At 39.0% G+C, this 21,606-nt stretch overlaps 1 protein-coding gene across 2 annotated transcripts in view; it reads left to right on the top strand.

Annotated features, from left to right (window-relative positions):
• The window catches only part of UGDH (UDP-glucose 6-dehydrogenase), a 30,197-nt gene continuing 8,591 nt past the window's right edge, over positions 1-21,606 (top strand). Inside the window, exons 1-6 of one of the 2 annotated variants that reach the window (XM_082611494.1) lie at positions 1-260; positions 7,233-7,401; positions 16,710-16,811; positions 19,423-19,623; positions 19,735-19,932; positions 20,610-20,757. In XM_082611494.1, the coding sequence (XP_082467620.1) occupies positions 7,240-7,401; positions 16,710-16,811; positions 19,423-19,623; positions 19,735-19,932; positions 20,610-20,757 (811 nt within the window). In that variant the 5' untranslated portion in view covers positions 1-260; positions 7,233-7,239. The remainder of the gene's footprint in view (positions 261-7,232; positions 7,402-16,709; positions 16,812-19,422; positions 19,624-19,734; positions 19,933-20,609; positions 20,758-21,606) is intronic. The other variant, XM_082611495.1, reaches the window with a different exon arrangement.

The following is a 21,606-nucleotide window of genomic DNA, read 5'->3' as shown; positions in this document are numbered from 1 at the left end:
AGGGATGCAGCGGAGGGAAAAGTCCGGGAGGGCTTGGCTGCGGGGGAATGAAGCCTCCGCCTTCTCGGGTGGAGACCTTTAAATACAGGCTCGGGCCCGGGACGCGGGGTGCGGCGCTTGGCAGCCCGAGAGGGGTGTGCGGAGAGGGGAGATCAGACGGAGCAGGGCGGGAGTGCTGAAGCTGCGGCTGCGCGGCCCAGAGCGAGGAGCTGTCCGAGCGGTCGGGTTTGGAGCAGTTACCGCTTTCTGCCTGGAAGTGGGTAAGCGCCTTTCCCGGGCTGGCTCCGCCACCCCGTGGGGATGCTCCCGGGTCCCGGCGGGATGTGGAAGGAGCCTGGCGGGGTGTGCGCGCTGCTTCCAGTCGCTCCCTGCGCTCGGTCCCAGGCTCCCAGTGTCACGACCCCCCGTCTCCTCTTTTGGGCTCTGGGCGGGAATAGTCTTTTGGATCTGCTGCCCTGGAAGAGGGAGAGCTTGGGCTTTTAATTCAAGACTCGCGAGTCTTCCAACCGCTTCTCTTTCTGCTTTTCCCCACTTTCCGACTTAAATGAGATTTCCCTGGCGCCTCTGAAAGCCGAACGTCCACCAAAGGAAGTGGTCCTCTGGTCAGGGACCCCATTTTGGTCTCAGAATCATAGTCTTTTGTTTGTGTTTAGAATCTGCTCACATGGAGGGCTGCTGATTTCCTCACGTCGCTGGTCGCCCTTCTTAAGAAACTAAAGAGAAAACGAACCAGGGAGCCCTTCTGAAGGCGAAATCCTAAGACATTCATTCTGTCGTGACATCTGTATGGACTGTCCTGGAATCCATTGTTGGCCGCCACACTATATAATGGCTTTATTTCATATTAGGGAAGGCCTTTCTTGGGTGCTTCAGGAGATTGCGTTTGTGTGAGACCTTGAAAAATGATGCCTCTTTATATATAGGAAAATAATTGAGTAAGGTCGAGAATTTTGGTATATAGAAAAGAGGGATTCACTGGTAGGGAACTTTTCAGGGATATACAGAGGAGTAGCTGTTCACTGCCTGCCTGCCCTCAAAGACACAGTGAGTCTTTGAGTTTCTTCAAATCCCCTATGAAATGGACAACAGTGGTCTGTTTCTTGGGGGATGCGGGGAGCGGAGGGTGGTTCTGGAAATGAAAGAGGTTACTGTCTGCTCTGATATGTGCTTGTTAGTGCCTAGCATCTAGTTTAAGGTAAGGGATAGACAACCCTGATTGAAAGGATCTCATTTCTGCGCCTATTGCTGTACTACTCCTTTCTCCAACATAAAACCTGTAACCAATAAGCATACTCCATCGTCTCTCTTGCTGTTTCCACAGTTTTACATGATACTCTTTAGATATGAGGTTAACAGTCTTTCTCACTGATTAAATATTTTTCCCGGGTCAGGCATCTGTTAGTATTTAATTTTTGGAAATGTCTAAGATGATGTGTGAAGTTGATGTATCCAGCTATAACGTCCATTGCCTTAGATACTGGGTAATTATACAGAGTATACTGAAGAGTGGTGGAGGTGGAGGGATTATATTCAGTTTAGATTGTAATAGGAGCTTCGCTGTTTGTTAGCCACATCTTTTAGGCTGAAATATTGATCTGAATTTGTAAAATTTTAGATGAAAAGTAGTTTTGGAATGGCCTGGTTTGCTGTGACTTTCCCAAAATACGGAGGTAAAAACTCATTTCAAACTGACTCATTCAGTAAGCAAACATTCTCATTTTCCTGACAGCACAGTAGAGGGTCAGAAGGTAAATAAAAGTAGAAATAGAAAATGGAATCAGAAGATATCTGTGTCAGGCAAAGTATATCACTAACACTGTATCAAGCTCCGTATTAAAGCTTATTGAAGATTTTGTTGAAACTTCCAAGTGGTAATTTATTTGGACTTGCACAGATTGTACATCTATCTTCTTCAGTAATTTTCCCATTGTCATCTGCGAGCCATACTTCATACTTCATATGAAAGAGCAACGCAGGGATACCCTAAAACACGTGCAGTTCTATAATACAGACCCACTTGCCATCAATAATTTACCCCAGCTGCTGTCTGAAAGGCAAGCTGAATGTGGCGTGGCAACCAAGGTAGATAAGAAGTAGCTCTGAGAAGACATGCTGAAGTTCTACCTAAAGAAGAAAGATTGATAGGATTGTGGACAATCTGCAAAAATACTCTGATCGAGCATCTGAGATAAAGATATTCAAATACCAGTCTTCATCTCAAAAAGATAGGCCCTTATTGAATTACTCATGCAATTAATATTTATTGAGAGCCTACTGTTCTAGGTGCTGAGGTGAACAGCAGCAGAGAAGTGTTAGCCTGGGAGTACCTTATAAAACTCTTGAGCCCAAGAGTTCATCATGGGCTCAACCCATGTTCTGGTTCAACCATGTTCTGGTTGAGACTGAGGGCATAGGCTGCCCTTATAACCTCTTGGCTATGGATTAAGTGGTAACACCACAAGATCCTCTGGTCCAAAAATCCTTTGAGATTTTGCTTTTTCGGTATTCCAGATATACTGGTTTTGATTAGAGAGGCCACCTATCCAGTAAGGGGTTACTGTGAGTGGTAGTCCAGGTTCATCACAGTTCAGGACTTGATCTTCAGCCTTGCAGATCTGGAAGGTTGATTTTTTTTTCTTCCTCCCACAAACCTAAGGGTTAATGAGGCTTTAGGTAACTTATGATTACTAAGCTCATAAGAGACTGATGGATACTCTAGAATGGAAACTTGCTATTACAGTAGGGAAACTTTATTCCAGTGTCTGGAATACTTATGTCTCAAATCCAGGCCATCCCTTTCTAGTATTTTGATTCCTGGCAATCTGAACTCATAAGGCCTAGTGGAATCAGAACAAAGAATTTGGGGGGAATGTGCCATCCAAGCATTCGGAAAGCTTTTTTCTTGCCCCACCTCTGTGAAACCAGAACACTTCTGACTTCCAGATTCTGTGTCACTCTTTAGAAACGCTGAAATAAACACTGTGTCATTCTTATTCATATTCTTTTTTTTAAAAATTAATTTATTTTTGGCTGCATTGGGTCTTTGTTGCTGTGCGTGGGCTTTCTCTAGTTGCGGTGAGCAGGGGCTACTCTTTCATTGTGGTGCGTGGGCTTCTCATTGCGGTGTCATCTCTTGTTGCAGAGCACGGGCTCTAGGCACGTGGGCTTCAGTAGTTGTGGCATGGGGGCTCAGTAGTTGTGGCTCACGGGCTCTAGAGCACAGGCTCAGTAGTTGTGGCGCACGGGCTTAGTTGCTCCGTGGCATGTGGGATCTTCCTGGACTAGGGCTCAAACCCGTGTCTCCTGCGTTGGCTGGCAGATTCTTAACCACTGCACCACCAGGGAAGCCCATCATTCTTATTCTTTTTTTTTTTTTTCTAAAGATTTTTTCCATCATTCTTATTCTTAATGCCCCTTTTCCAGGCTCCAAGCTGATCATTCCCTTTGCCCCCTCCCCCCTTTTTTCTTCAGTGGAGTTTATTAGATTTTAGCTAATATATTAATGCCTTGGTTGTTATGGTTACTTTCAGCTGTGTTACCTTAAGTTATTAAATTATAGCCTCATGGATTTTTATGGTCATGCTTTCCTGAAAGGGGCATTCAAGACCCACTTCCAATTCATTTCCACCCTGAGACAATTTTTACCTCTCACTACTTCTTAACACCCACGTTTTTGTGCAACTAGGCAGATCTCACTTCTTCGGACTCATTTATTTCTTTTTTTTTTTTTAATTTATTTATTTTATTTTTGGCTGTGTTGGGTCCTCGTTGCTCTATGTGGGCTTTTCTCTAGTTGCGGCGAGCGGGGGCTACTCTTTGTTCTGGTGTGCAGGCTTCAGTAGTTGTGGCACGTGGGCTCAGTAGTTGGGGCTCACGGGCTCTAGAGCGCAGGCTCAGTAGTTGTGGCGCACGGGCTTAGTTGCTCCGCGGCATGTGGGATCTTCCCGGACCAGGGCTTGAACCCGTATCCCCTGCATTGGCAGGCGGATTCTTAACCACTGCACCACCAGGGAAGCCTGGACTCATTTATGTCTATAAGTCCTTATTTATGTCTTTCAAGTCCTTATTTATTTCCTTCCTGGCATCTGGAATGCCTTCCCCACTTATCTTTCCTTTTAAATCCTACTCATTCTTTAGGTCAAGCTTAGATTTTACGTTTGCCTTGATATAGGTACTTTCTTATTTCGATTTCCCCCCCCCCGGACTTTAACCCTCATTTTGTCATTTAATTGATTATACTGCCTTGTGTAATTTAACCATGTTACCTGGATGCAACTAACTCCATTTTATCTTTTAAGTCAGTTTATTTGTTTGTTTTTTGTTTTTTTTGCGGTACGCCGGCCTCTCACTGTTGTGGCCTCTCCTGTTGTGGAGCACAGGCTCCGGACGCGCAGGCTCAGCGGCCATGGCTCACGGGCCCAGCCGCTCTGCGGCATATGGGATCCTCCCAGACCGGGGCACGAACCCGTATCCCCTGCATCGGCAGGCGGACTCTCAACCACTGCGCCACCAGGGAAGCCCCTAAGTCAGTTTAAAAGTCACCTTCTCAGAGAGTCCTTCTTTAACTACCCTAACTAAAATAGTCCTTTCCCCATATACAATCTTTCTCTTTTAGCTACATGTTTATTTCCTTTATGTGGAATTTACCACAACTGCCATAATTTTGTTTGTGTGCTTTCCTACTAGAATATAACTATGTAAAGGTAGGAGCTGTATCTGTCATGTTCACTATTGTATCTATAGTACATAGAACAATAGTGGCTGTTACATAGTGGGGTCTTTAATAAACATTTTTCAATTGAATTATTTGCTGAATAAATTGTTAAGTACTGGAGTGTCAGGACCTATGTTATTCTATGGCCAAATTCTCTGCTGTGCCCACACAGTAAATCCTTAAATTGGGAATATTAATTTTTCATGAATGAGAGGAAGGGAATAAGCCTGAAGCCATTTGAAGCAATTTTTCTGAAACCAGATGCCAAGACTTTTCTGCTGTAGAGGTGGGGACAGCAGCAGTGAATGCTGGAGACACATCTTTGGTAAGCCTGCTCCAGGCCAGCTGTCCCTCCCACAGGTGGGAGCTTTTCAGAACATCCAGCTCAGTCTTAGCCACTTAGCAATCCCAGTGCAGTCTATCTCCCCATGCATTCTCCTCATGTATAGGGCCCTTGAGGCCTGGAGAGTGTGAAGGGCAGAACTGAAAAGCAGAAGAAGGGTGAAGAAAGATATATGGTTGCTAAACGTAAATTTTTCTAGGCTCAGTGTTTTTGCTAAGGTGAATCTTGGAATACTAATAAAGAGGTTGCTTGTAGAAGCAAAGTAGAGGGTAGCAAAGTAGATGTGGATGGAGTAGTGTGTGGCTTCTGAGTGTTTACCTTGTTATAGAGATTTAATGAATTTTTTTTTTTTTTTTTTTTTTTTTTTTTTTGGCCGCACGGCCTGGCTTGTGGGATCTTAGTTCCTTGACCAAGGTATCAAACCTGGGCCCATGGCAGTGAAAGCGCTGAGTCTTAACCACTGGACTGCCAGGGAATTCCCCAGATTTAATGTTTGAATCATATGAATTATTACCTATTCAAAATAAAAATACATTTAAAATATTTCTTTGTATGTATATTGCTAAGAATATTTCTTTCTTTTGGGGAATCATTAGATTCCAAATTCTGTTCATATTTACTGGTTTACTAAAATTCCATTTCTTTTAGGTTATTAAAAAGTCATTAGAGGGGGGGCTTCCCTGGTGGCACAGTGGTTGAGAGTCCGCCTGCCGATGCAGGGGACACAGGTTCGTGCCCCAGTCTGGGAAGATCCCACATGCCGCGGAGCGGCTGGGCCCGTGAGCCATGGCCGCTGAGCCTGTGCGTCCGGAGCCTGTGCTCCGCAATGGGAGAGGCCACAACAGTGAGAGTCCCGCGTACTGCAAAAAAAAAAAAAAAAAGTCATTAGAGGGAATTCCCTGGCAGTCCAGTGATTAAGACTCCGCTATTCCACTGCCAGTGAGGGTGAGGTAGGGTAGGGTGGGGTGGGGTGGGGTGGCTATTTTTCGACTCCTGATCTCCATCCCTGGTCATGGACCTAGGATCCCACAAGCCATGCAGCCAAAAAAAAAAAAGTCATTAGAGATCAGACTCTATGAGTTGATATCTGCTAATCATAACTACTAAAGATCAATTTATAAGCCAGATTACTTGCTTATTAACACAGACCAGGATACTTGTTTGGGTTGTCAGCTCATTCTCTTCCAGTTGGGAAGTCTACCCAGAGAACCAACGAAGATTAGAGCATTGTTTGATTAATACAGATTCAGACCAAAGGGAATTGGATCATCTTAATTATGTGCTTTGTGTATCTTTTTTCATAATAGAGATATACTTGCCAGGCATTGTAATTAGATCAGCCTTCCAGAGTACCTTCTCTGATCCATGCAGGAATATACTAAAAAATGCTTAAACTCTCTAGGACAAAAATTCTAAGAATCTTATCAGTTTGACCGTTCTCGTTCTCATTACTGAATAAACTGAAATTCTTACATATAACTCAGTCCCTTGTCATTTTGATTTGAGTGAATCAATTCACTGGTTTTTGAAAAACCCATCAAAATCTGTGTAACAGCTTTGCTAACTACAGAAATTATTTTCTTTTAACCATCTCCTGGTTTCTGATTAAAGTTGAAATAGAGTTTAAGATCATTGTCTAGTACCTAAAAATGAATTGCTGAAACCAAATTGTGCAGGGAATATAATCTCAGAGGCCAATTCTGGATTTAGGAACTAATCTTAATATCTGTCATTTTAGTCTAAACCTGTTGTAAAGCTGACCTTTGTACACCAGCATTTAGTTAAGCAAGAATTGCACTGGTGTGTTCACCCTTGAATTTTCCCTCAGCAATCAAAGTTACCCTAGAGTGTTAGAAGATTAAGTATGGTTTTATTTTGCTTCTTGACTTTCTATATTAGGTCATTATAATCTTTGTGACACTTCTTTAGTAATATCAGTAACTATAATTTTTTCCCTATTTCATGCTGGTACAGCTGAGAACAGGCTAGGTCATCCAATTGGAATGTTATTTTTTTATTATCATTGTTTTCATAATTCTTAATGAGTGTGAATGTAGGAAATCTTTCCAGTATCTGTCACCTTGACAGTTTTTATAAAGGGTGATGAATGTGCAGTGTGACTTCTTTAAATTTTCTGTTCTCAATAGTTGGACGGTCTTACTGTTTCCCTTCTAGTACAATCATGTTTGAAATTAAGAAGATCTGCTGCATCGGTGCAGGCTATGTTGGAGGACCCACATGTAGTGTCATTGCTCATATGTGCCCTGAAATCAGGGTAACGGTTGTTGATGTCAATGAATCAAGAATCAATGCATGGAACTCTCCTACACTTCCTATTTATGAGGTAAACCATATTAAACAATGCTTTGTTCTTATGCTCTTTGTTTTCTTACTCTTTTTGCTAAGTAATTTACTTTTAATATAAAATTCTATGACTTCAACTGATAAGAAATTAAATGAAAAAACATAAATATACAATGTTATGGACATTACAATTATAATTATGTCAAATATGCTCAGGGAAAATGCCTAGGAAAAAGTATATTGAATATTAATAATGGTTATATTAGTGGAGTGAGATTATGGGTAATTTTCTTATCTTCTCTATTTTCTAATTTTGTTTGTTAGTATGGTTACCATATGGTAATAGTACAATTAAAAAGTGACATCTGGGGCTTCCCTGGTGGCGCAGTGGTTGAGAGTCTGCCTGCCAATGCAGTGGACACGGGTTCGTGCCCCGGTCCGGGAAGATCCCACATGCCGCCGAGCGGCTGGGCCCGTGAGCCATGGCCGTTGAGCCTGCGCGTCCGGAGCCTGTGCTCCGCAATGCAAGAGGCCACAGCAGTGAGAGGCCCACGTACCGCAAAAAAAAAAAAAAAAAAAATAGTGACATCTGTAAAAATTAAAAAACTGTGGATGTTTATAATATTAATTCATGTTAAGTATTATATTTTTGGGTGATTGTATTTATTATATCAGGTAAACCTTGGATGAATAAATGGTATCTTTCATATTCAGTGTTTAGTACCATAAATTTGTTTAAATTGGAATTTCAAAATTTCTGTGAATTTAGAGAACTCATAGTTAGGAAAATATGCCTCTATTTTATTAAGCAGGGTTCCATTTTTTAAAATTTTCACTGTAAAATGAGTTCATGATATTATGCTTTTGACATACAGAGAAGCACTTGAAAATTTGAGGGTAGCATTTTCTCTCCAACATTAATATATTCTTTTCTTTTTTTTTTCTGAAAAGTTTTATTATTTATAAGACTCTTATCAACCATAGTCTTTAAGTGATCTTTAGAAGGGGAAGTCTCTGTAAGATAAATCTGCCCGCTATTTATAGGCCTATGAATAGAAATCCATGAAAAAGTACCTATAGAGTAGTAACCACTTAACATCACAGATTAACCAATATCTGAATCAGACTTAGAATTAAAAAAAAAAAAAGCCCTCTGTGTGTGTGGTAGCTTCTGTTTGTACTTTACCCTTTCTTCCTCTACCAGATTAACTTCCCATAATAGTTATTTAAATATCTCAGTGTTATAGCATTTCTTTTCCTGTTATATAAACATAACATTACTACTATAGTAGGTCGTGGGGAATTTTTTAAAACATTTAAAAAAACATTTTGGAAAGATAACTTAAGAGTTTTATAATTCTGATATCCATAAAAGGGCTGCAAGTCATCTGAAACCTTGTGAGCCATATTTATATCCAGTCATTCAGTAATTAATTATGCCAGCAGTATACTCTACTTTTCAAACACAAAATGTACCAGAATGGCTAAAATTATCACTACCGATAATACCAAGTGCTGACAAGGATTTAGGGCAACTGGAATTTTATACACAGCTGGTCAGAACGTAAACTGGTACAGCCATTTTGCATAACTGTGCAGCAGTATTTACTAAAGCTGAAAATGTGAATATCTGACCCAGAAATTCCACCTGTAGGTGTATATCCAACAGAAAGGCATACATTTATGCACCAAAAGACAGGTATTAACAGTGTAATTCATAATGACCCCAGATGGGAAACAACCTAGATGTTAATTAGCAGTAGAATTGATACATAAATTGTAGTATAATCCTGCAGTAAAATACTATACTGTATTTAAAATCCATGGAACTACTCCTGCATGCAAGCATATGTTTAAATTCTCACAAAAGTAATGTGTTGTCAGACACAAAGTAGTCCATGCTATATAATCCCATTTGTATAAAGTTCAAATATAGGCAAACTAATTTCTGGTGATAGTATTCAGCATGATGGTAGTTTGAGGGGCTGTAGAGACTAGGAGAGGGCATACTGCAGGCTCTGATTTACTGTTTATGTTGTTTTGGGTGTTTTTTGGCCATGCTGCACAGCTTGTGGGATCTCAGTTCCCCAACCAGGGACTGAATCCAGGCCTTGGCAGTGAAAGCCCAAAATTTTAACCACTAGCCAGCAGGGAACTCCCTGTTAATGTTCTTTTAATTCTTGTATGGATAATGGTTACACAAGTGTGTTCACGTGTGAAAATTGAGCTATACACTTTTCTATACTAAAATCTATGCACTTTTCTGTATTTTTGTTTTACTTCAATAAAAATTTTACATAAAAACAAAATAAAAAGGTTATCTTGAGCTAGAAAAAAGTATAAACTATCTATAATATATTGGATTTAGATGTTTTTCTTGGAGAAAACAAAAAAATTAGTTGGCCAGGCACATTCCCTGGCCAGATTCTTATTATTAGTACTATTTCTATTATTTGAAATCTGAAACTCTTTTTCCTAAGACTTTAGTGCTTTAAATTAAAAATAGTGTTTGGACTTCCCTGGTGGCACAGTGGTTAAGGATCTGCCTGCCACTGCAGGGGACATGGGTTCGAGCCCTGATATGGGAAGATCCCACATGCTGCGGAGCAACTAAGCCCGTGTGCCACAACTACTGAGCCTGCACTCTAGAGCCTGTGAGCCACAACTACTGAAGCCTGCATGCCACAGCTACTGAGCCCATGTGCCACAACTACTGAAGCCCATGAGCCTAGAGCCCGTGCTCTGCAACAAGAGAAGCCACCGCAACAAGAGAAGCCACCACAATAAGAAGCCCGCGCACTGCAGCGAAGAGTAGCCCCCGCTCAAGGCAATTAGAGGAAGCCTGCACGCAGCAACAAAGACCCAATGCAGCCATAAATAAATAAATAAATGGGGAAAAAAAATAGTGTGTTCTACAGATATAGAAAACAAACCTGTGGCTACTAAAGGGGAGAAGGAAGGGAGGAGGGACAAATTAGGAGTAAGGGGTTAACAGGTACAAACTACTGTATATAAAATAGATAAGCAACAAGGATATACTGTATAGCACAGGGAATTTTACCCATCATCTTGTAATAACCTATAATGGAGTACAGTCTGCAAATATACTGAGTCACTATGCTATAGACCTGAAACTAACACAATGTTGTAAATCAACTATACTTCAATAAAAATAAATAAATAACAACCAAAAAAACCCAAATAAAAACAATAGTAAGTCACAAAAGAAGTGAGATGATCTGAATTTGCCATGTTATACTCTTGTTACTTTTTTAAAAATTAAAAGTTAAATTCCTCCAAAAAAGAAAATAGTGTGTTCTACATTGATATTGAATCCAGGTGGGATATATAGTTAGATTAAAAGAGTTACGATCTAAGATGATTTTTTTTCCACATCTTACTTGTTTTTCTCAATAACCTAGCTTTTATAAACAAACAAAAGTATTTCTTGTTGTTTCACAGTTTTATTTCATGAATAAATTTTTTCTTCTTTAAATCTCTTTAAATAGAATATAAAAGATTTCAAAGTCTAGCTAGCACTGTGCTCATTAGAAGCAACTTCTGAGTTCTCAGAACTCTAATGTCCCATAATTGTATTGGCTTTATTTAATGGTTGTAATTATTTGGTCTTTAAAGTCTTATTTTTATCTCATTTTTAATCTGTCTACTCCACAAAACTAGATTATGACAACCGAAGCAGCTGTTTTACTTCTGCACTATTTAGTTGTATCCTGCAAAGGAAATGGAATCTTTAAAAAAAAAAACAACCCAGCTGACTTTGGAGGTTAAAAACATGGCACTGCTACTTTAAAATTCTAGAAGGAATCTTTTTAACAAGTAGAATGATTTTCCTCTTAGCAAGTAAATGACTTTAGTCTTATAATTTTCATGTGTCTTTCTTACACATCAATTGTTAAAAGACACCTGCTTAAGAAATTTATAAATCAGAAGAAAATAAATGATTTCTGTAGCGTGTATTTAAAAAGACAAAACAAAACAAAACTGTGTGTCCCAATTATCCATTTTCAAAGATACGTTAGGCCTTTGTTCCATTTTTTGTTTATTTTATGTTGTAAAACTGTAACTATTCCTGCACATTCCCTTGGCCGTATAGGAGATGTAAAATGTTATGTGAAATGTCAAACAGGAAGAACTATAAAAGAAGAAAAACAAATGGCAGGTTTAACCAGAATTTATGCTGCTTTCTGAATTCCTTTATTGAGTAGCTTATAGATATTGTTACTACTTGTGATTTTATACTGATCTACCTTGGACAAGGCAAAGAAATATTTTTATTTCCAGAGTAACCTTAGATACCTTTGCAGTCAACCTCCTCCTTAAATTTGTATATTCTATTATGCATTAAGAAACACACAAACAAGGGACTTCCCTGGTGGCGCAGTGGTTAAGAATCCGCCTGCCGATGCAGGGGACACGGGTTCGAGCCCTGGTCTGGGAAGATCCCACATGCCAGGGAGCAACTAAGCCCATGCGCCACAACTACTGAGCCTGTGGAGCCCGTGAGCCACAACTACCGAACGCCGCGCGCCACAACTACTAAAGCCCACGCGCCTAGAGCCCGTGCTCCGCAACAAGAGAAACCACTGCAGTGAGAAGCCCGCGCACCACAACAAAGAGTAGCCCCCGCTCGCCGCAACTAGAGAAAGCCAGCAAGCAGCAATGAAGACCCAACGCAGCCAAATACATACATACATACATAAATAAAATTAAAAAAAAAAACACAACCAAGCAGATGTTTGTTTTCAATGATATTATAAAAATCTATGGGGCTTCCCTGGTGGCGCAGTGGTTGCGAGTCCGCCTGCTGAAGCAGGGGACATGGGTTCGTGCCCTGGTCCGGGAAGATCCCACATGCCTCGGAGCAGCTAGGCCCGTGAGCCATGGCCGCTGAGCCTGAACGTCCGGAGCCTGTGCTGGCCACAACAGTGAAAGGCCTGCATACCACAAAAAAAAAAAAAAAAAAAAAATATCTATGGCATTGATTTTTCATTGTAAATACCAATTTTTAATATCAGAGAGTCTCTTTTGGTGACTAATGTTTAACTCCTGGTCACTGATAAAGAAAAGATAACTAATATGTAATTATAATATTTAATGAACTCTTTTGAGTACACAGCCTCGTTGATAGTTGTTCCACCCTGGCTCCATTCAGTCTGAAACTCACTAGACTAATTGGAGATATTTTTTTTTTGGCCTTACCCTGCGGCTTCTGGTATATGACCAAGGAATTCCCAAGAGAAATATTCAGAAGGAAAAATGATCAGACTTGATTGTTGATTCAAGAAGGATGAAGTAGAGGAAGGAATCTAGAATGATATTCAAGAATTCAGGGCTGGGGAATTTCCTGGCGGTCCAGTGGTTAGGACTTAGCACCTTCACTGCCATGGCCTGGGTTCAGACCCTGGTCAGGGAACTAAGATCCCACAAGCCGTGCAGCATGGCCAAAAAAAAAAAGAAATTCAGGGCTGAAGATGTAAACTTAAGATTATGCAGGAAGTTAAAAAAATAAATTATGCAGGCAGTAGTTAAAGTCAGAGCAGTTGAGCTCTCCCAAGAAGAGCCTGTAGAGAGAACAGAGCTTGGGGTCAAAATGCTAATGTTTGATGAGGGGTGGAGGAAGAAATGCCTTAGAGAAGCAATGAAGAGTAGTTCAGAGAAGGTGAACCAAAGACCAGAAGAGTTTTAGTAGCGCAAGCTCCATAAAGATGTATATGTTTTGATTATGAGTGATGAACACAGTGACCAGTACTTAGTAAGTGCTCAACAAATATCAATATTTGCTGAATGAATGAGTAAGCTGTCAATTCTGCCAAACACAGGAGAAATAAGAACAGAGACATACTCATGAAATTCGGTATTATGGGGGCCATTGTAACTTTTACAAGAACAATTGCAAAAGGTAGGAAATTGAAGAAGTGAGAGAGTGTAGAAAAGGAGTAAGACTCTTCTTTTTTTTTTTTTGTCTCCTAAGCTGCACATTTTAAAAAAATATACTTTTCTGTACCTTTGCTATATTTCACCATAAAAACATTTTAAAATCATAATCATAAATGTTATCCCTCTCCTATTTAGGACCCTCCACGCCCGAGGGCTGCTCTGCGTCCGCCTGGCCCCCTCCCTCACACAGCCACCGCACTATTTTCCAAGACTCTTCTTTTAAAAGGTTTAACTAGAAGGAAATAAAGGGGGTGGTCACTGGAGAGGGACACAGGGTAAAAGCAGTGATTTTTTTTTTAAATTTATTTTTGGTTGCATTGGGTCTTCGTTGCGATGTGCCGGCTTCTCATTGTGGTGGCTTCTCTTGTGGAGCCCAGGCTCTAGGCGCACAGGCTCAGTAGTTGTGGCACATGGGCATAGTTGCTCCATGGTATGTGGGATCTTCCCGGACCAGGGCTCGAACCTGTGTCCCCTGCATTGGCAGGCGGATTCTTAACCACTGTGCCACCAGAGAAGCACAAAAGCAGTGATTTTTAAAAATTATATTTCTTCCTATGGTTGATAAAGAATCAAGCATGTTAATAAACTAAGGTAGACAAATCACATAGAGAAGGAAAGGTCAAAAGTATAAGAAAAAAAGTATAAGAAGAAAGGGGCTAATTGATGGAATAAAGTCTAGAAAAATAGCAAAGATGATGGTATCAAAAACACAAGAAGAGGAATTGGCCTTGAAAGCCTCTTTCTCAGACTGGAGGGAAGTAAACAAGGGTGGATGAAGATACTGTTTTGTTAGTGGGAACAGGAAATAAAAGTGACTGAAACGTTGGTCATCTCAATTGAAGGTGGGATGCCAGCTACTCTGAAGATGATGTAGTGGAGGTTGGAGCAGTAATCTCAGAATGAGAGGACAAGTAAAAAGATTACCAGGCTACATTGAAAAAACCCAGCTAAATGTACTTAGGGTCCATGAATTTATGTGTTCATTGTGGTTCTTTCTAGTCTTATAGGCTTATATTTTATGGGTCAAAACTATGTTAATAAAAAAGTAGTCATTTTTACCACCTGAGAAGTAAATAGTAATGACTATCAGATGAAATATGGTAATAAGATATTCAAGTTTTTACTCAGGGAACAGCATAATAGAAACTCTTAATATTTAACAATGAAGGGAATTCCCTGGTGGTCCAGTGGTTAGGACTCTGCACTTTCACTGCCAAGGGCACGGGTTTAATCCCTGGTTGGGGAACTAAGGTCCCACAAGCTGCACGGTGTGGCCAAAAAAACCCAAACAAACAAAAAAAAACAATGAAAACATTCTGTTTTGTGTTGCCATATTTATTGAATAGTCGTTGCTTTTTTGTTAACTTTGTTCATTAAAAAAACAATGTAATAACTACTTCTAAAAAGCCAAAATGGATAATTTGCTTTGCTTTTTCTGAGTAAAATGAAAGCTAATTTTATCCTGTGAAAGGATTTTACTTCCATAAAAAGTGCCATATAAATTCTAAATACTAGTTATGAAAATTACATAATGAATCTAATAAGAGGTAGAACATATATTATCAACTGCTTCTGCATCCATTTTGGTTATCTACAAATATCCCATTGATTTTAACGGAGTAATGTAGTTGTTCATTTTGAGGTCTTATTAAGACTTAGTATAAATTCTGTGTTGCTGTGATTTTAGGTTACTTTAATTTAAATGTTAGGAGATTATATAGGATTGAATTAAATCTCTGTAAAATTCCAACTCCATAACCTTTTACTCTTATTTTCTAGAAACTAGTCAAAATAACTAAGGAACCAGTTGCCGTAATTAGTGACACTATATTCATGGTGCAGTGGTTCATATATTTTGCTGGTCCTGTTATACATTTTAGCCAAACTAATAGAAATTTTGAATTTACATTTTACACTTTCTCTGATTGCTTATGTTAAAAGTTCACGGAACCATGAAGAAAAGTGAATTACCTCTGGATATAATTCTAGACCTATGCCCCTGAATTGACTTTTTACTTTGCTATATAGTTTTCTATACATTCATAATATTTTGGATATTATTTGAACCTTCTCTCCCAGGAGAAAAGGTCTGTTTTGCTTTGGTTTTTAAGAATTCTTAAACATGTCCTTCCCCTCCATGGTTTATTTGAATCAGAATCCAAGTAAGAGCCATATATTGCAATAGATTTGTATCACTTAAGTGTCTTTTAAGATCACTATATACATATATATAATATATATATATATATATTTTTTTTTGGCCTCACTGCACAACATGTGGGATCTTAGTTCCCTGACCATGGATCAAACCTGTGCCCCCTGCAGTGGAAGCACAGAGTCCTAACCACTGGACCGCCAGGGAATTCCCTAAGACCACAATATATATATTTTTAAAATTTATTTATTTGGTCGTGCAAGGTCTTAGTTGCAGCACGTGGGCTCCATAGTTGTGGCTCCAGGGCTCCTTAGTTGTGGCTCCAGGGCTCCTTAGTTGTGTCTCGCTGGCGCCTTAGTTGCAGCATGCAAACTTTTAGTTGCGGCATGCATGTGGGATCTAGTTCCCTGACCAGGGATTGAACCCAGGCCCCCTGCATTGAGAGCATGGAGTCTTAGCCACTGTGCCACCAGGGAAGTCCCAAGACCACAATATTTTAATCTCTCTTTTTCTCTCTTTGTTTTTCTCTTCAGTTTGTTTATTGAAGAAACCAGGTTGTTTATCCTGTAGATAAACAGATTTTGCTGATTGGACTGGTCTGATCAGATTTAGACCTGACTTTTTTGGGGGGTGGAGTCAAGAATACTTGTTAGGTGGTGTTGTACAGCTCAAAATTCTTAATTATATCTCCTGTTAAATTGTATGGGAAAAGTAACAAATTTTTTAATAGAAGTGTTTCTTATAATGGGACTTAGAAAAAATATATATTTATGTATGTGTAGAGTAAAGACTATTTCACAGCCACTCTGAATGGCCTGTATTCTATGGCCTGAATTCTTGGGAGTAAAAACCTGTATTCTAGTGACAATGCAAAATCAAATGTTTGCTTGAAACCACAAAGACTTGACTTTTCTGATGATTGTGTTGATACTTGGAGTTAATTGTTAACTCTTATGAAGAAGTCCGGAACATGGTAAAGAATGACATGCATTAAATTAATCTGCTGCTTTAATTGTGGCAAGTTCAGGTTTGCTTTATTTGTTACATAATGTACACCTGATGGCCTTCAGTACCAGTATAATCTTTGATTTTTCTACAGAGGTGTTATTTGAGAGCAAATCTAGACCTTTAAATTACACATGACCTTCCCCTTAATGAATGTAATTCTATACTATTGGGTTATCTCATATGACTGGTAAAATGTATGTACAACTTCTTTTCTTTTTTCTTTTTAGCCAGGACTAAAAGAAGTGGTAGAATCCTGTCGAGGAAAAAATCTATTTTTTTCTACCAATATTGATGATGCCATTAAAGAAGCTGATCTTGTATTTATTTCTGTAAGTATTTTCCTTTGCTGTGTGAGTTTTAATGTATTCTTGTCTATATAGAAGTTTCATTGTATTTTAATAGTAAAGCCATTGGTATTAAGCCACAGCATTACTTAGTATAGACTTGTCCAGTTGAATTTTGATTGTCACTAACTTTATCCAACACTTCACCAAACTCTATAATCATCTGATCATTTCAGGTCATTGAACAAATAAGTTCAGAGAAAGTTTCTAATATGAGATCTAGAATTAGGAAGTGCTGGTAACATGTGAGCATGTGTGAGCACATATGGTGATAGTATATGTATTTCATCATTTCTTGTTTCCACTGCGCCTAACAAACATATGCCAAGTTCTAAACAATTAATTTAAAATGACTTTTGGAACATAAACTCATCTAAATAGGAGATGCCTGTAAGTTTGCAGCAAACTTACAGGCATCTCCTATTTAGATGAGTTTATGTTCCAAAAGTCATTTTAAATTAATTGTTTAGAACTTGGCACATGTTTTTTAGGTTATTAGGCTAGTCCACAGACACCTTCAGCTCATAATAGGGCTTAACTGTTGTACCTTTGTGATGAAACAAGTAGAATGAATGCTTGGGAATACACTCTGATAATTCAATATTTGAACCAAGGTAACTTTTTTCTTGCTGTCCTGGTAACCATCTACTCAAATATTCTGTGTGTAATGGTATAGTTATCACTAATTGGTGGCTGAGCTAAGGTGTTATATGACTCAAGACCTGTACAGCCTTAAGGAATAAAGGGAAAGCCAGTGGTGTGAGCTTTGACTGGGTTCCATGAGATAAACACCATGGGGCCCATAGAGCAGAGATGATCTTGAATTGATTGTGTGTTGAGACAAAAGCAGTATTGTGAAGAAATAGGAACTCCAGAAGAAAGTAGTAATGAAACCCTTGGTAAAACTGTGTTATGAATTCAGTCTCTCTTTTTTAAAATTGCTTCAGAGAAATTGGTGCCACTTCTATGACTCACCTACCCAATCTTCTACTTAAGCTTGCAGGAGGTTAGGGTAGAGGCATAGAAAAGGAGAAATTATTTTGGAGTAGCTAGATGTTTGGAGAAAATCAAGAAGTTACCTTAGTCTGACATTTGGATAACCATAGCCTGGAATAGGAATAGGGGACTTTTCTATATGAAAAAAAATTTTTTTAAGTATCTATTGTTAAGGCAATAGAGTTCACCTTAGTGTGGTCTGGCACAGATAGCTGATTTTACGCTTGCTTCTCTGCCGATCTAGCCTGAGCTGCCTTAAATCTTTCCAAGCTATTACTTTGTGTGCCTGTTAGGGTAATTTATTGTAGTATAACTCCTACCTAGTTCCCATTATTCTCTGCATCCGTTTTTTTTTTTTTTTTTTAATGTGCTTGTTGTATACTTTTCATTGTGGAAAACACCAAACTTATACAAAAAATGAAACCAACAATATAGTGAACCCCATTGTCAACAGTTTTCATGGCTGATCTTGATTTATTTACTACTTCTCTCCCTTTCCTCCCACCCCAGATTACCCAAATTATTTTTAGGCAAATTCCAGGTAGAAATAGTTTTATACTATTGAATCAGTTTTCAACTGTTATCTTCAGAGCTCCTTTCCCAGGGAAGCCATCTGATCATCCCCATCTCTGACATGTTTCACATTACCCCATTAACCATTTTTGCCCCTCTGTGTTCCACTGCACCCTTACTTCCATGTCTAGGTCTTTTCCTAAGTTGTTCCATGCGTATAAACCACTTTTTCCTCCTGCTTTTTACACCTCAACCCAATCTTCACGTTTTGATTTATTTTGGCTTGATTCCTTTATTTAGTCTCCCATTAAGTTATAAGCTTGTCAAGAGAAGACAGTTGGTGCTACTTACTGGTTCAAAAATTATTCCTACATAGAATTTTAGACTTTTCAGAGTACTTTCATTTTTACGAGAGTGTTATAAAACTTGTGTGTTAGATTTTAGAGAGTGTGTTATTCTCATTTTCCAATGAGGTCATTGAGACAAAGGCAGCCACACTTCTCCAAGTTTACATGATACAGCTAAGCCAAAACTAAATGCGTGGACTCTGGACTCATGATTTATTTTTCTTTCTATATGATAGTCTTTGTCCACATAGTATTCTGTATCCTGAAGGCGCTAGATAATTTCTAGCTCTAATGAGCCAAGAAAGCATTTGTGAATGATACTGCAGACATTTAAAAAAACCTATTGATATAGGTCTATAAAAAAGGAGAATAAAAAGGAGTTTAAAGTTTAGTTTTAAAGACCAGGATAGTATATTACATACCATCAAGAGAGGAAGAAGAGAAAACTTACATTTCATTTCAGACTGTGAACTCCTTTTGGAGTCTCTTTCATCTTTATATCTGCAGGCTTAGCTTGGAACCTGCCTGCCCTGATTCTGACACATATATAGTAGCTTCTCAACAGAAATGTACTGAATGAGTTCTCATAAAATATTATTTCCATGGAACTAATAGAGGGTGAAACCAGGGCTCCTAATGATGTTAACTGCCCAGTTGACTAGTCAGTTGATGGTCCAGGGCATATCTTGTAATCAGTGAATATCTCATACTCTCTTCTTAATCCCGTATACTTTCATCAGGTGAACACTCCAACCAAAACCTACGGAATGGGGAAAGGCCGCGCAGCAGATCTGAAGTACATTGAAGCTTGTGCTAGACGCATTGTGCAAAACTCATACGGGTACAAAATTGTGACTGAGAAAAGCACAGTCCCAGTGCGGGCAGCAGAGAGTATTCGTCGAATATTTGATGCAAACACAAAACCCAACTTGAATTTACAGGTATAAAAAAAGGAAGCATTGGAATCTGGCTCTTCTTATGTAAATATCAATGCTTTAAAGTTGTCCGTAATTAATTCTAGCTTAAAACTTTCCTTTGTGTTGGGAGTCTAGGTGCTGTCCAACCCTGAGTTCTTGGCAGAAGGAACAGCCATCAAGGACCTGAAGAACCCAGACAGAGTACTGATTGGAGGGGATGAAACCCCAGAGGGTCAGAGAGCTGTGCAGGCACTGTGTGCTGTGTATGAGCACTGGGTTCCCAGAGAAAAGATCCTCACCACTAATACTTGGTCTTCAGAACTTTCCAAACTGGTTGGTACACAGCACTCAACTCTCTGTTAAATTTAAAGCCAAGGACTTATTTCTCTTAACCCTGATAAGCTACACAGGTACTTTCTTAACATTAATAAAAAGATATGCTTTTGAAGATAATATTCTTGTATATTATGAAATAATATTCACAAGGGGATCAAATATTTGGGTATAAAATATTCTGGAATATGTAAAAGAAAATAGTAATTACATTACTATTAATGTAATTAATTAAAATAGTAATGTAAAAAATCACTCTTTCCCTTCTTTTACCCTTTCTTCATCTTCTTCTCTAATTTAAAGCATTTTCCGGGCTTCCCTGGTGGCGCAGTGGTTGAGAGTCCGCTTGCCGATGCAGGGGACATGGGTTCGTGCCCTGGTCTGGGAAGATCCCACATGCCGCGGAGCAGCTGGGCCCGTGAGCCATGGCCACTGAGCTTGCACGTCCGGAGCCTGTGCTCCGCAATGGGAGAGGCCACAACAGTGAGAGGCCCGCGTACTGCAAAAAAAAAAAAAAAAAAATTTCCCTTACCAACCCACCCATTGCCTACGCAAATTGAGCCCGTCAGTAACTTTTATATCTCCCTCAGTAATTTGGATCAACTCAATGAAATATAATACGGATATATAAAATTTTTATTTTAGCTCATCGTATTCTTCCTTTTTTTTCTTTTAAGGCAGCAAATGCTTTTCTAGCACAGAGAATCAGCAGCATTAACTCTATAAGTGCCCTCTGTGAAGCAACAGGAGCTGATATAGAAGAGGTGGCAACAGCCATTGGAATGGACCAGAGAATTGGAAATAAGTTTCTGAAAGCCAGTGTTGGTAAGCTGAAATTTTTCTGTACATAAAGTAGGTTCATTTAGCTAGGTCTCTAACTTTAAGGAAGCCTTTGCTTAATTTAAATGCCCTTAAAACAATGATTCCATTATACATGTAGGCTTCAGCCTATTAGGGACTTTCTAAGTGAGGCAACTGTTACTTATATTGTTTAATAATTACTGACTGATTGGTAGATAAACATAGTTCAATGTTTTAGGAGGAATATGTTAGTATTTTGTTAGAACATTTAGGTAGAATAAGTTTGGGATACCACATAGGAAATCATGTAACACTTTATTGAAGCAAATAGGAAAAAATTCCTTATCATTTGCTTTTCCTACTATTACAATTATGGAAATGTGACCTTGGTGAACTACAGTCAATCCTCATGATTTGTGGATTCCATATTTGTGAATTAGCCTACTTGATAAAATGTATTTGTAACCCAACATCAATACTCATGTGGTCATTTGCAGACATGAACAGAGCAGCAAAAAATTTGAGTCACCCAACACATATATTCCCAGCTGAAGTTGAATAAGGCAATACTCATTTCTTATTTTAGCTCTCATACTGCAAATTTGTGCTCTTTTTATGGTCTATTTAGTGCTGCATTTTTGTGCTTTTTTTCCTGTGATTTCACTGTTTAAAATGGCCCCCAAGCATATTGCTGAAGTTTTGTCTAGTGTTCCAAAGCATCAGCAAGCTAAGATGTGCCTTACAGAGAAAATACATGTGGTTTGATAAGCTTCATTCATTCAGGCATGAGTTATAGTGCTATTGGCTGTGAGTTCAATGTTAATGAATCAACAATATTTTTAAATAAGGTGTCTTTAAACAGAAATACACATA

Source organism: Mesoplodon mirus (assembly GCF_964341445.2).
Source record: "Mesoplodon mirus genome assembly, chromosome: 2".
In the NCBI taxonomy this organism is placed as follows: domain Eukaryota; kingdom Metazoa; phylum Chordata; class Mammalia; order Artiodactyla; family Ziphiidae; genus Mesoplodon; species Mesoplodon mirus.
This window is presented reverse-complemented; position numbering and strand designations above follow the sequence as displayed.